Genomic DNA, 15,392 nt, shown 5'->3' with positions numbered 1-15,392 from the left:
GCCTGCGACTTTCGTCACTGATGCAACAACTGCAAAGTATTTATGTGAAACTGACTTTACATACGTTGGATTTAAAAATGGTTATATGCTCAGTTGAAATGGGAAGGTGTGCTTTTATTAAACAATATATTAAACCAACATTTCACATTTGTTACGAACGCGTTATTTAGCTTTCAAAAACTTGTTTGTGCAACAAAATAACACCCTTAGTTTTAAAAAGTTGAGCTAACCAGCCCAGGCATTGCAGCCTAGCTAAGTCAGTCAATTTTTAACGACAAGTGGTAGCGACATCTGAAAAACATTTGGGCTGCGAAGCCTGTAAACTGATCGCGATACGTTAGCTGTGATCGACAAGTGAGGACATGCGCAGTGGGGCGATCCTGTCAATCATACCATTGCATGAAAGATTACTGCGTTATTTTATGTTTAGATAATTGCGGATGATATATCACTTTGCTACATATTAAATCGTTTTAAGCACAAAACTCAAAACATTTTTTCATACACACTGTTACTAACATTTCATTTGACAAGCGTAGTAAGCTGGTTGTCCAACACAATCAACACTCGCTTTCTCCCAACCATCTCCATAATGGAGCGCCCCCTGCTGGCAGGATGTAACGTTGGAAACAGAATAGTTTGCAGGGGATCCGTCGCTCCAAAACCAACCACCAAGTTGGGAATTGTAACGAGCCCCGATAATAACATTGATATCTTGGGTTAGTAAACAAAGAATGCCAAAAATTAACTGGAATTTCTCGTAAGAATAAAACAAAGCGTTACCTGGGATGTATACAGAAATATTGTAATCAACAAATGTACGATATGGTCTTTTGACGTTTCTTATCATGTAGTATCCAAAAGATTGTGTCCGGTATAAATGTATTTGCTTGAACCCCACTTGTGGTTTTTCGGATGCAAACAAAGAAAACCTCCATCGCCATCCTATACCGACAAAATATTATAAAACCTCATAATTGTAAAGTGTATGCTGACAACAATTCACACATTAAAATATTATTTAATTGAAGCAGACATAGTGCACCTATTTACTTACCATTCCACATTGGAATATTAGTCTCGCAATTGAAGCCAAAACTAAGTTTCCATTTTTTTCTTGGCCATTCAGGTGCTTCACAGAAGAAAACTTCCATTGGACTCATTGATGTTTTGCTAAAAACACAAATTATTACACTGCAGAAAGTTTTTCGCAAAGATTTGTTGCTACGACATTTACCTTGTAGACAAATCGAGGTACCAGAGAACACCAAGTTGTTTCGCACTTTTCCAGTAACTGACCTCGTCCGGAGTTGTTTGAAATCTAAACCTTTCGCCCTCCACAAAGTCGTAGAATGTCCAAACTCTTGTTAACCCTTGTACACATTTACTGTTAGTATGTTCAAATGTATTGATGATGTTTTGTCTAAGGTCAATCGCAGAGCGTACCAGTTGTATATTTATTTGTCATTACTTTAACTATCGACTCCTTGATATTCTGATCATTGGTCATGGCAAGATTTCCACCAAGCAACGAACATTTCTCTTGTGCAGTGTTCGCATCAACAAGATCATTGGACAAAGTTAATAGGGTGTCATTTAGTGATGTTGAGGCAAAGCCACAATCTAAATTATTATCAAAAACAGTTATTCGCTGATCGTCAATCTCAAATGTCCTTGACTCTTTGCCTTACCTGATGTTACTTTTGCCAGCCCTGCATAATCCAAAACTAATAGAAAATACACAAATGTTTTATGCATTGCAACTGCTAATGTAGAAAGCTTTCCTCAACCACCAGTGTTATAGAATATTAACCTTATCTTCAATCAACTTAAAGGGCTTTGGGAATGCATTGTCTATTACGCACATCACCATCCTACTGGCGGCCTACGCGAAACTACGCCGTGGGTGAAACAAATGTTGACAACAACTATTTCATCAGGCATTATGATGCTGCCTTGTTAACGTTTGGTAACAGCATCTGGTGAAGCTGTACAATCCAATCAATAAACTTTGTCAGAATGCTTTCAAATTTGACCGATTTGATGCAAGATGGATCATGTATTGCATTGTTTTAGTTGCATTGTTATACTGACGTTTAATTTGTCATGCATTATAGGCATAGTTGAACTTTACAAATTACATTTATGAACTTGATTTATAATTTAACCTTTCCTTCGATCGCTTTCATTCGTGCCCAACGCGACGATATTTCCTATGCACTGTGACGTTGTACATATACGAGTTACTTTGTACAGGAAATAATTGGTGTACCATTACTTGCTAACGTGCACGTTAGTGCGAGCTGGTGTGCAATCCCATTGCACAAAGCACGGTTCACAGTCGTACAACGATATACACATGAATGGCGCTAACAACACTGTGTCCGTTGCAGTGCCAGCATATCTACGCAAAATTTCATCAACCCTTAAATTGAAACGATGAACTGGCAAACCCACTTGCAAGACTCGTCACACCGTTTTATGTAGATCCAACATAGTTTTTTTGCCCTGGAGCTGCATAAAATCTCACTTCACCTCTATTTCCTGCATAGAAAAGTCTACATTTCACAATCAAACTCTGAGATTATTATCTACGTTAAACCTGATAGTTTCCCGGCGTGTATGGCAGCGCTACACACCGATGACTGGATGCTGTAGGTTCCAGTTCCGTAAACAGGTTCCTTTCCGCATCCATATGGACAAAAGACTTGTGTTATGTCTGTGGCCGAATCACCGTTCACTGAACACGTCACTGGAAAATGTAATTGGATTTAATGCTCAAAACATCGTCTTTAAGCAAAACAAAATCTATTCGCTCCTCGTAAAAAGTATATAATTTATGTGATGCAACATTAGCAATGTTTACTTTTAAACGAGTACGAGCTCCCCGCTTTTCTGCATGTATTGCTGGTGACGCCATTTCTGCTTCCGCCAATGTATCGATTATCCGCACTATCATCACTCTTGTGAACCGTCACGGGTCCACCACCGTCTGCGAAAGATGACAAATGAGGTGAAAGTCGTCATTTCTATTCGTCATGACTTGAATTAAAATACCCCTGATAAAATGGCATTGAAGATTTCTTTGTCCAGGCCAATGTATTTTGAAGAAAATGTCACATGATATACGTACTGTCGATCCACTGATCTAGCATGGCAGCCAAGCAAACTGGTCCATCCGAACACACCCCGTTGCCACACAATCTTGATTTCTGCCTCCAATAGTTTGCAGGACAAAGCAGAGTGGTGATCGCATGCTCTAAGTTCGAAAACTTTATGGAACAAGCGTAGATTTCTAAACACACGTTTTATCTAGATATTTTAGTGAACAACAAATCTCCCAGACAAAATAGAACATGAAATGCGGTGGTGATTGGAATACAGACGAACAAATTTTAAACTTTGCAGAACCAAAACGTATTTGTAAGGCAAATGAATGCCTCGGCTTATCAGGTTCGTATAGACCTCAGTTACCAGCTGCACTGATGAGAGCTCATAAGTCGCAAAGGTGAGTATTGTCAAAAATCGACATCTTATTGAAATTCAACATTTTCTTGGTAACACTTAAATAACACTTTTAATACCGATCCGGTTCAAAATAACTAAAATTCACCAAAACAAACCAACCTTCACTGTTCATTTTCGGCAGACTTGACACCGAGTTTGTGATGTTTGCTTGCACGCAGCCAGAAATCAATGCAGATACCTAAGTTGCCAAATATGTTTTTACCTTTCTATAGGTTATATGAGGTTCATTGTCAACATAGAGACGTAACTTTTGAGATATTCTCAGTGGAAGTTTATAAATGTCTTGGCATCAATTTGCGAGGACACTTACTCTTAGAGTGTAGTTTGTGGAACAACTTATGTTTTCGATCTGTTTCGATAGGTTCGTGTAGGGTACGTATATCGTTTTACTCAATCCCTCTGAAACGATTTCCACCTACATAATGCACAGACATTTCTCGAGCGGAGTTATGCATACAGTTCGTACAATAGAATTTCCTGGCAAGCTAGTTTTTCAAATAATTTCTTCAATTTAATCTTATTATCAATCACAAACAAGAGCAAAATAATCTGTACTTAAGATTTAGTTACCTCGACTGAAAGGTTGTGTTTTGCAATGAAGCGATCCAGTCCAGTCCAACTCACCACTATCACGGAATCATGGAGCCGAGTGATGGAAGCAGTAACTTGAAAACATGATTAGTTTACTGGAAAAGTGTTGGATTTATAAACGTGAATATTTTACACTATGTTGAACTGACTTCTTTTCAAGTTTCTCCACCACAATGTAAAAATGAAATTAGTATAACGAGTTACAGGTCCTTTTATGACGATAGAGACATAGGAACTTGTTTTGTAAAGGGACCTGTGTATGACTATAACGTATTGCAACCAAAACTATAGTGTTAGAAATGTTTTTGTATACTTTATATTCAACTGTACACTTACGTTTAAATTGACAGGCGTAGTAAGCTGGTTGTCCAACACAATCAACACTCGATTTCTCCCAACCATCTCCATAATGGAGCGCCCCCTGCTGACAGGATGTAACGTTGGAAACAGAATAGTTTTCAGGAGATCCGTCGCTCCAAAACCAACCACCAAGTTGGGAATTGTAACGAGCCCCGATCATAACATTGATGTCTTGGTTCAGTTAACAAGGTATGATTAAAAGAGTAAATTAGGATTTCTCGTAAGAATAAAACAAAGCGTTACCTGGGATGTATGCAGAATTATTGTAAACAACAAATGTACGATATGGTCTTTTGACGTTTCTTAGCATGTAGAAGTCAGAAGGTTGAGCCTTGTATAAATATATTTGCTTGAACCCGACTTGTGGTTTTTCGGATGCAAACAAAGAAAACCTCCATCGCCATCCTATATCGACAAAATATTATAAAACCTCATCATTGTAACGTGTATGCTGACAACAATACACATATCAAAATATTATTTAATTGAAGTAGACATAGTGCACATATTTACTTACCATTCCAGGATGGAACGGTTCTCTCGCAATTGAAGCCAAAACTAACTGCCCATTTTTTTCTTGGCCATTTAGGTGCTTCACAGAAATTAACTTCCATTGGACTCATTGATGTATTGCTGAAGGACACAAATTTTACACGGAAGGAACTTTTATGCAATTGCAGCTGTGGCATTTACCTTGTATAGAAATCGACGTACGAGAGAACTCCAAGTAGCTTCGCACTTTTCCAGTAACTGACCTCTGTCTGATTCAATTGAAATCTAAACCTTTCCCCATTCACAAAGTCGTAAAAAATCCAAACTCGTGTTAAACCTTGCACATTTTTATTATTAGTTTCTCGCATGTAATGATACTGTTTAATCGTAAAGCACCAAAGCGTACCTGTGGTGTATTTATTTGTCATTATTTGGATTAGTGACTCTTTGATATTCTGGTCATTAGTCAAGGCAAGATTTCCACCAAGCAACGAACATTTCTCTTGTGCAGTGTTCGCATCAACAAGGTCATCGGACAAAGTTAATATAGTGTCATTTAGTGAAGCAAAGGTAATGCCACAGCCTGAAGTAATGTTAGCTTTGTTGTTTATTTTCATTTCTCAAATATATGTGTACTTATTGCCATAAGTCGTACCTGTTGATGCTTGCGAAAACAATACAATTTCCAAAAAAAGTACATAAGACTTGACGTAACTAATCATGGTCGAATTACATGTTATAACGCTTCTGTCTGTTCCACGCTTCATTTTTCTGATAATGGTTTCTTCGTACCGAATATAACTGCTGAATGCTGTGACGTTTTTTCTGCCTCTACGCAACGTATTTTAAATCGTAAAGCACAGCTTGGCCCCGTCATAGGGTATTCATTTTCGGTTCTGTGTAAACGTCAAAGCGCTTCCTCTACAGGCGCATTTAAAGATATCTGTCATGACTCAAGCTCATACCTTTTTCCGGGAAACTGCAATGTCATGAAACCACGACAAATAAAGCGTACTGTGTAATAAAACGTTTTGTCACGAAGTCAAGAGTCGAGCTGGTCCCCTGTATTGGGGAACAGACTCTTGCCCCGCATGACCCCTTTACTATGATTATTACAGCAAACAGGCGTCTTTCCTCGGAATTGTTAGGTTGATGATTTCTCGAATGGCCGATACAACGGATTGTCCACCACCACTTTCTCGTTGAGTTCTTCGTACGGGTTCTCCGCGGTTTTGACGGCGTCGCTCTGTTTGTTTTCCTCCGACGGGCAATTGTGGGCGTTTTTTCCACTTCGTTTGGTTTCCCGAAATAAATTGAAAGGATTTTCTTCGCACTTAAGTGATCTGGAGGTGAACAAAACAAAGTTACTTTGTACTGCACTTGACCGGAAACGTTATATTGTCAGTAAGCAGCTGACAGCTTCGACCCAGGTCTTGTCGGTGCCATTGATGTCCGAAGACGGCCTTTATAACTGTTTTCCGTTGACTTGGCACTCGGTATCGATCCGTTGGGCAAGAAACTAGGTGTCATTGACATAAGATTAATCCCCAGTGGAACCCACTAATGGTCAAGCTTGGAAACCAACAGTGGTGTCGACTATGTGTCAGGTAAACAACAAACCGAAACACGTGGCCTGGTAGTAAGGCCCAATGTGCACTGTCACAGCTCACCGATTATTGTTAGCTTAGTGTTTGTTTTCTAATGGCGAACATAATGCAAACATATCCCGAAATATTTCTTGTCATAAGGTGCTCATTCCAAACACGCAATCCGAACGAAACCAAAAAGCCTTTTAAATATTTGTTCCCACGCCACACAGTGCTTCCGATTTAGCAGTTGTTCCCCAAATACGTCACTGCCGTTAATTAGAAACACTGTGTGACATCTGCTCAAATTCTTCGAAGCAACCTAAGGTAGCCAAAATATTCAAACTTCTCTCGAGGACACAACGATTTAACAAAAATTTTTCAACGAAATTCACCTGTACAGAAGAGTAGACATCAGACCAAGCGCAATTAATGTTAAAAGTAGTAATCCACCAAATGTTGCCGCTAACGCAGTGGTCACATTGCAGGATTCAACAACATTTCCACAAGTAGACGCATCATCTTGTTGCCCGGTTTGCAAAGTTGTGGATGGTTCTGTGCATTTTGTGTAACATCTCGTTATTCTAAAGTTGTCCCGAAGAACAATTTTGTTTCAAAACACGTTAACGATCATAAAGCAAAGGTTTAAAACTGTTGACCACCAACTACCAGCAAATAAGTGAAAACATCACAAACAGCGCAACGGTCTACGGTTGTCTAAAACTTTAGACGGATATTTTTCAAAACCTCAATGAAATGACATCATGTTTGTTTCTTGTCTAAAACATTGCCAGAATACCTGTGTTTAAAATTGAATCACTTTGGGTCGTTTCCGAAAAACGTGTTTCTGCCACTGGAGCTGTCGAAAAGGTTTCTGCTCTTCGGCAAGAAATCCAAGCAAAACTGAATTCAAGGTTGAAATTCTTATCGCGGCATGCAGTTAAAAGAAATGGGTTATTTGGATCCAACTTCAGATGATGGGTTTCCTTGCAAGTGTCCGAAGGAACAAAATTGTCTTGACAGAAAATAACGTCCATCATATCACTTCTGGTGTAAATCCCGCACCATGCGGTTTGTACAGAGGTTAATGAGAAACCTGCAGGGGAAATATATTTTTACAAACAAAGCAGTGTGATTTTATAAACACACACCGTGCTAACTTGATGCTGACACAACAAGACATAATATTTAGTCAATTTTAGAAATCTTATGGCAAAAGAAACTATTTATTTGATTTCGGTCGTCATACGATTGACTTTCATCAGGACAAATATGCTCTTAATGCTCACAGGTTTCATACTTAAAAATCCTAACATTGCTTCAAAACAAATGTCTGTTATACATGTGAAACAAAGGAATCTTAATAAGTATTTGTGCAATTTTTTTGTTACCTGGCAGGATGAGCGTTGCATCCTCAAGTTTTGTGACCATAATCGAAAGCATATCATCTGAATTTTTATTATGAAGCTTCCATTCGATCTTCTCAGAACTTTCTTCGAGACACTTAACAATATCGTGCTGCGTATCAAACTCTTCATCATCGCAATTTAAGTCTTTACTCTTGCCTTATTAAAACCAATGTTCGTGTCGTAAAAATTTGTTCATACAGGGCACAATTTCACTTTTAAACCTGATTTGAACTTACCGCAACGACACGTTGTAACTATGATTAGAAGGTAGATGCACTGGTTAACAAACATCCTACAGTATGCTGTGCCACAAAGACGATGGCGTTAGTAACTAAAGATTCTTACGGAACAGTTTTTCTCAGAATTGAGAAAGTGAACCATAAAAAAAGATAATCCCTGCAGCGGTTAATCATTGACGAAATGGGCAGGTCATTGCGGACTAAGAGCGATATTTTGTAACGCACTGCGTATCTTAAACTCGCGCTTAAAACTTAAACAAGTTTTGATCAATAACGAAACGAGGTCATTTTTTCTCTACAAGGCAAATTTCAAACAATAATGTACAATATCAATCGGTGCACCACATTTAGAATAATAATAATACTACTAATATCGCTTCGCCGCTTGTGGCTGACGTGACTCCAGCAGAAGAAAGACATGCCTGTTTACATTTGCAGTACTCTTTCATATACATTGTGATCACGGTGTCGTCATGGCAACAAACACGTCGTTGTGCAGGATTTTTCTTAATTTGCTGAAAAAATATTATCGTCATGTGTCGGTTGTAACTGTGACTGCAGGACACAGCGCACATTTTTGATACCTACGAAAAAGCGTTTTTCCGGCTCTTTGCGACAATAGTTTATTTAAACCCGAAACACACCTTAATTTCATTTGCGTTATGATCAGGAACACGACGCATACAAGAAGGAGAACTCCAAATAACAACATGCACAAAAAGAATACCTTGTTGTGCTTTTCGATGACGTCATCTGTTAAAAATAAACATTCAGGTGGTCAATTGAGGATATATTGTGTATTTAATATCATCGTATTGTCAAAAACCCACGGAAGATCTTACACACACGTGTATTTTACTGTTATTGTTTTTCACATGGTTTGTTTATTCTTTAGTACCATGATTCTCAAACTCTTTGCACTAGCAACCAGGCGATTTAAAAAATCTAAACTAAAATACAATGAACAGAACACAAAAGAATCAAGCAAACGGTAAAAATAATAACGCGGCCCGGCGGTTGACCTTGCTATTGTTACCTTCAGCATTACAACTGGTAGAGCGTATTATTTTATTGTGTATAAGCTTCAGACAGATGGCCACTGTTTCGACCTAAAAGACAGTGGCCATCTGTCTGCAGCTTATACACAATTCATATTATTGGCTCCACATTGCTTATCGTAATATTTTAGTTTATGTGTTAATATTCTATTTCTATTTGGTTATACCTAGTTTTATCGACCCATTACGACCGCCAGATGTTCTCATGGTCATGGGAGTCGTTTGTACCAAATATGTAGTGGTGTGAGATGATTCATCATATTGAGAATGGTTTACTGTTTTGACGCCTGCTAAAACGAAAGTAACAACAAATATTGAACCAGGAACACATTTTTTAATAAATTGTTCCGTTTTGCTGAGATTTTATGATACGTTTAGTTTTACGCATGCGTTGGTTTAAAATTATACAACAAACGTTTTAGTACTTTCACGGCGCTGAAACCTTTCAACATAAAACGGAGTATTGCTTTGGATCCTTTACAGATGGCTTACGAACGTTTACCTTCACCCATAGTCGCAAAATCTACGTTTTGTGCATTTGTATTGGAGTCTGGCATACGACCGACAGGTTTGTTGGTGGTGATTGAACGGGCGGTTGGTTGTTGGTTCGTCATTATTACCGTGAGGACTTGCCTCGTGGTAGAATCAGTTGTTTGGTTTCCCTGTAGTCTTTGGAGTGTGAAGTTTGGCTTCGGTGCTAATAAGTATAATAACAATGTATTGTTTCAGAATCATCTCAGATGCAATGCGGACCTTTACCCATGGTAGTTGGGTTTGGTAAACCATCGACGACGTTGTTTGTGGTCATTGTAGAGGTCGTTGATGCACGGTGCTTTGTCATTACTACTGTGGAGATTTGTCCCGTTGTCTGGATAGTTTGGTTCGTTTGTTGTCTTTGAAGGGTAATGTTTGCTTTCGATTCTAGCAAATAAATACAGTTGGGTTTTAAACGTAATGGAGTTACGAATTGTTACTATAACCATATGGTAAGCAAAGTGGAGCCAATAATATAAAAGTATATGACCTTATAGTTCGAAACAGTGCATTTGTCTGCAGCTTGCACTGTTAATATAACATTGAGATGAAATACAGAGAAATTGTGCCTGTGGGATGTTGAAATTTCATGTGTTTCAATCGTAATCGACTTAATTAAGAAAACTTTGTTTATGTAATTATTCGTAAATACACATGCTAAATGTTCATTATCGCGCTGGTTGCTGAAACATTACACAAACCTGGCAACGCAGAAGAATCCGGATTGTTCGTGCAATTCCCTGGGCACTGAACCCATGCGTACGCCAGTCGCACTTTAAAGTTGGAAATTTCTGATGTAACTTCAGGTGGCCACGTCAAGCTAGTCGAACGATTACAGTTGAATATTTCAACCGTACAGGAGGTGCCTGGACGGTAATAAGTTCCGCAGTATGGAAAGTCTGAGTTTGTGGTTTCTGCCCAAGTCTGTCCTAAAAACAATACGTTTGAAGTGGATCGTTTTGACACATCCACATAAACGTAAAAAAACAGACAATGACATGTACAGATTGTTTTTTAGTTCTCTTGTTGTTAAAATGCTACCGGCGCCATTAATTCACTCAACGTTTGAAATGCAAGTTACGTTTCATACAATGCAACTCTTTGGTACAATTAGCAACCTCTGAATAAAGAACAGTTTGTAGAAATTCATGTGTTACCGTTTGGGTTCTTGACAATTGCCACTTTCTTCCCTGCCCCAAAGTAGGTGAACCCTGCCCTCCAGTAGTTAACAGTGATGGAAAGTGCGTAGTTCCGGCCGTCTGGGGGTGGTGGTGTAAAGTATAAAACACAGTGTGTTTCAGCCTTTGCTTCCTTCATTAATGTCCCATAACGTTTTGTTACGTTGAGTTGACATCCATAGGCCGAGGCCAGCAATACTGCGGTGACGTACAACCGTATTAAACTTATATAAATGCAAGTCTTTGCAATAAGTTAGTGTTTTGATAGCAGTTACATTAATTAGCATGTTGAAGTAGAGGTTACAGTACATTGGATTAGACATGAAACAAGTATGATTGTCTCATTTGTTTCTAATGCGCTAATACTGCTTGCGCCTAATTAACACACAAACATGCAAATGTCTTAACATGTTATTTACTTACCCACAGCAAAAGGAATCAAACTTTCCACTCTCGACATGTCTGCTATCACTAATAGCTGGATTGTTATGAGTAGTAGCCAGCACAAAACTTAGTTCATAATGCGCCGCCCATCGGATTTCCTTTCCACCACACAGGATGTTTGGGTTACCCGGATTAACCTTCATGCATATACGTAAGCAAATACATCTATCATGCGGACGTGGACGTCCATGTAAAAATAACCTAATAATTTCAGACTTAATTGCATTTATTGATTGAATGTGTGTTTTAAACAGAAACCTATATTTTTTATCGCAACGTATTGATTCATTTGGCAGTGGCTGCCGAAATGCTTGCACAAAGCTTATGTGATTTTTGGCTACTTTTGACAGATGTAAACAAAATATTTCTTGGGCTTATAAGTGAAGTCATGCCACTGTTTTTCCCTACTTACTGTTAATGTTGGGTTCGTCGAATGTTTTAAGTTTGTTGTTTATACTTGCAGCTCTGTTTCGTTTTTGAATTATTAAAGCGGGAACAACACGCAATAACACTTCGCCTTGACTTCCCTTGCTCAAAGGAAGTTGTCAGGTACCTTCCTTGAAGGTTGTACTTGAAAAAGCAAGCTGAGTTTGCCTATGATTTGTTGTAAACAAGACGTTTTTCCCCTATGTGACGCTTAAACAATCATGTTTACTACATACAGTGGAGGCAGTAGAATTGCAGTTTGCGTTTAGTTTTGAAAATGCACTGAAAAACCATTTGAAAAGTTTTATTTTCATATTACAAAGGCGGACTCGAAAAAAAAACACTTTTTTGTACAAAGAAAAACAAAAAATAGCCCCCAAAATAGGTTAATATTTTTTAAAACAGTAAACACACACGATAATAAACATAGCAAGAGTATAGAGGGTCAATATATAAGACTTCGGCACAAAACCAGAAGTTTGTTTGAAACGTTTGGGAAACTTATCATAACATCATCCCAATATTCCTCGCCAACCGCACTCCAAATAGTGAACAATTGGACCGCATCAGTAGCTTTAGGCTAACTCGCAACAAATTGTCATTGCGACGTTGTCAGGTGAACAAAGACGTAGTTGAGTTGTTCTTTCTCAATTTGCTGTAAGAAAAAAAGCTACGTGTAGTAACAAACGTTTCAGTTGTCATTTGGAAATAATAACACATATTCTTGCGAGAATTATTGATCAAAAAACTAATGCATAAATTCCGACATTCCACGAAATGTAACAAACCTTAATTTCCGCTGCGTCGTAATCAGTAATACAACGCACACAATAAGGAGGACGGCAAGCAACAACGTACAGAAAAAGAATACTTTTTTGTGTTTTTCGATGACGTCATCTATTTAGATATAATAAACAGTTGGTTACTGAATTCTATAATGTACAGTTTGTATTACATTCTTGCATGAAATTATGAATTCAGTTAGACAAAAATTGTTTAAATGAACATGACTAAGCGTTATAGTGTTTGAGTGCAGCCTACCTAGTTTTGACCAAAATAGATCAAAAGATGATTTTGATGCTGTCGTTGTACTTGTTGGTACAAAATCGGTGCCGTTAGAATATTTGTTGTCATCTTCCAAGCGCTGTGTTGTTTCATCCGTCGGCCCTGAAATTTTACAATTCGTTTTGCATCATCAAGAAATACTATTTAAGATAGTAGCTTCTGCGTACATTCTATACGTTGAGCATTACCAACATAAAACAGTTTATGTTCTCACACTCTAAAAAAATGTTTTTAAAAAGCGTGGATCTCCCACTGACGACTTGGATTGGTTAAAGCGTTAAAATTCTTTCAAAAAGTGATAACTAGGACTGGCCTAGATTTCTACTTAATCATCCAACCAAGATGTTTTTTTTGAAAAATATATATTTCGCCTATGCGGCATCCTCAGTATAGTAAAGCAACAAGAGTAATCGTAGTGATTAGCAATGATAGCAGACATCAACACTAGCATGTTTACATGAAGATGCCGCATAGGCGAAATATACATATTCAAAAAAACATCTTGGTTGGATGATTAAGTAGCAATCTTGGCCAGACCTACAGATGTCTCAGGAACTTTTACCCTCAGTCACAGCCACGAAATGTACGCTTTGGTCTGTTGTATTGGAGTTTGGGACGCGATCGACGGGCTTGTTGGTGATGATTGACCTGGTGGTTGGTTGGTGCTTCATCATTGTCCCTGTGGTGGCTTGTTCCGTTGTAATTGTGTTGTTTGTTTGTAGTCTTTCGTGTGTATGGTTTAACTTTAGCGCTGAAAAGTAAATCAAAAGTCTTAGTAAACACAACAGCATACGGACCATGACAAAACAATGTATCTTGGTGTTAGAAAATTACTGCCATACAAAAAATCTGAAAACTAGTCGTCTCTAAATATTTGAGGTTGGGCAGTTTTGCTCAACAATTGCTCAGTTTCTGAGGAAATATGCTCTATGTTTTTCATTTTGGCTAAAAGTTCTATAGAATTTTATATAACTCTATAGAGTATACTTCTTGCACTTACTTGGTGAGGCAGGAGAAGTGGTGGTATTTGTGCATTCTTGTGGGCACTGCACCCACGCATACAATAACCGTACATTAAAATAGCACATTTCTGTGAGCACTTTAGGTGGCCATGTGGAGCTTGTCGTGCGATTACAGTTCGTGATGTCGGCATTGCAGGATGTCCCAGGACGTTGGTAAATTCCGCAATATGAAGTGTTTGAGTCCGAAGTTTGTGTCCAAGTTTGTCCTGAAAAACGAAGCGAAACAAACATATTTCTCACAAACCAGGTGTTGATTGTGTTGATTGTTGACTTCACAACTATACACAAAAACTGTATTTTTCTTATTCACCAGTGGGAGTCCTCACAATTGCGACCTTCGGTCCAGTGCCAAAGAAAGTGAACCCGGCCTTCCAGTGGTTAATCGTGATGGAAAGAGCGTAATTTCCGCCGTCCGAGGTTGGCGGAATAAAGACTAGAGAGCAAACTTTTTTGGTTGTGGCTTTCTGCATCACAGTCCCATAACGTCCTGTTACGTTGAGCTGGCACCCGTGAGCATACACAAACAGTGCTGTAATTACACAGAGCCGTGAAAATGTTACACAATACAAGCAAAAATTGAGGCAGGAAGATCAACTTTTTCCGTATACTTTTATTCGTACATATGTTATTGAATAAAAAATATTGAGCTACAGACGTACACACTGTTTTGTCGTGTAAGGACTTATCAGTGCAGCTGGTGAATAAATTAGATTTTAAACCAGAAGAAATGGAAACATATTCAAAATATATAACACAAAATAGGTTTGGTTGATTTAAAATATCACTCATTAATGATCTAGCTACAAGTTGATTGGATAATTTGACTTGATGTCTATATCATAGGCTTTGATATAATAAATTTTTAAGCTATAAAAACTGCTTTTAGCTTATCAACAACTCAACACTCAAATAGTTTCCTATACGGAAAATAGGCACGTTGTGTAACGACTTACCCAAAGCCAAAGTGAAGCAAATTTCTGTTCTCGCCATGCCAGCTGTTACTAACTTCTAAGGTTGTTTTGAGCTGATGCCTGCACACAACTTCGTTCATAAAACACTTTACATCGGATGTCCCCCGCACCCTCACAGGATGTTTGGTTTACCCGAATGAACCCTCATGCGCGTAAAACGTAAGCACAAACATCATGGTCTATCATGTGAGCGTCACTGTTAACGCAAGCAGGAGATGAGCAAATTCAATGATTGCCTTAAATGGTAGCCGTTATAGGTATAGTTGTTCGTTCACATTTCCGACACATGACCGGATCGTACATTGCCAACGTCACGCGAACACACCTCGTCGTGACTTCCCCTGTACGATCGTAACTTCCAATCTCTTTGTCGCAACATTGTACGCCAACTCGCACGATATCCGTAAACAGCATCGCTAAGTTCTAACAAGATATATCTTTATGTCAATTAATTTTAAGCAAAGTACCAACGTAATCATCGACAGTAAA

The 15,392-nt window shown here is 38.4% G+C and overlaps 2 protein-coding genes across 2 annotated transcripts; both read right to left on the bottom strand.

Annotated features, from left to right (window-relative positions):
• Positions 1–6,115: 6,115 nt before the first annotated feature.
• LOC145889977 (uncharacterized) lies at positions 6,116–11,446 on the bottom strand. The gene is made up of 9 exons (XM_082981025.1): positions 11,399–11,446; positions 10,955–11,173; positions 10,499–10,726; positions 10,023–10,184; positions 9,766–9,960; positions 9,431–9,553; positions 7,949–8,122; positions 7,527–7,653; positions 6,116–6,314 (listed from the first exon to the last, which is right to left on the bottom strand). Exons 1-9 carry the CDS (start codon positions 11,433–11,435, stop codon positions 6,116–6,118), a joined length of 1,464 nt encoding a protein of 487 aa, XP_082837151.1. The 5' UTR covers positions 11,436–11,446.
• A 729-nt stretch (positions 11,447–12,175) lies between these two features.
• Positions 12,176–14,935, bottom strand: LOC145889513 (uncharacterized). The gene is made up of 7 exons (XM_082980479.1): positions 14,886–14,935; positions 14,243–14,461; positions 13,911–14,138; positions 13,473–13,661; positions 12,887–13,012; positions 12,634–12,742; positions 12,176–12,500 (listed from the first exon to the last, which is right to left on the bottom strand). Exons 1-7 carry the CDS (start codon positions 14,920–14,922, stop codon positions 12,458–12,460), a joined length of 951 nt encoding a protein of 316 aa, XP_082836605.1. The 5' UTR covers positions 14,923–14,935; the 3' UTR covers positions 12,176–12,457.
• Positions 14,936–15,392: the final 457 nt, after the last annotated feature.

This window comes from Ascidia mentula, chromosome 2 (genome assembly GCF_947561715.1).
Source record: "Ascidia mentula chromosome 2, kaAscMent1.1, whole genome shotgun sequence".
Taxonomy (NCBI): domain Eukaryota; kingdom Metazoa; phylum Chordata; class Ascidiacea; order Phlebobranchia; family Ascidiidae; genus Ascidia; species Ascidia mentula.
Note: the sequence above shows the minus strand (reverse complement) of the source record. Positions and strands in the feature narration are given on the sequence as shown.

What these genes read in the sequence shown, in the direction of transcription:
- LOC145889977 (XM_082981025.1), bottom strand. Translation starts at nt 11,435, where the DNA reads ATGTCGAGAGTGGAAAGTTTGATTCCTTTTGCTGTGG. An exon ending in TTTTGCGACTATGGGTGAAG is followed by an intron (nt 9,554 to 9,765) that starts GTAAACGTTCGT and finishes CTTTCGTTTTAG; the next exon opens with CAGGCGTCAAAACAGTAAAC. An exon ending in AAGGAAACCCATCATCTGAA is followed by an intron (nt 6,315 to 7,526) that starts GTTGGATCCAAA and finishes GTTCACCTCCAG; the next exon opens with ATCACTTAAGTGCGAAGAAA.
- LOC145889513 (XM_082980479.1), bottom strand. Translation starts at nt 14,922, where the DNA reads ATGGCGAGAACAGAAATTTGCTTCACTTTGGCTTTGG. An exon ending in CACTTCTCCTGCCTCACCAA is followed by an intron (nt 13,662 to 13,910) that starts GTAAGTGCAAGA and finishes TTTACTTTTCAG; the next exon opens with CGCTAAAGTTAAACCATACA. An exon ending in TTTCGTGGCTGTGACTGAGG is followed by an intron (nt 13,013 to 13,472) that starts GTAAAAGTTCCT and finishes GTAAAATTTCAG; the next exon opens with GGCCGACGGATGAAACAACA.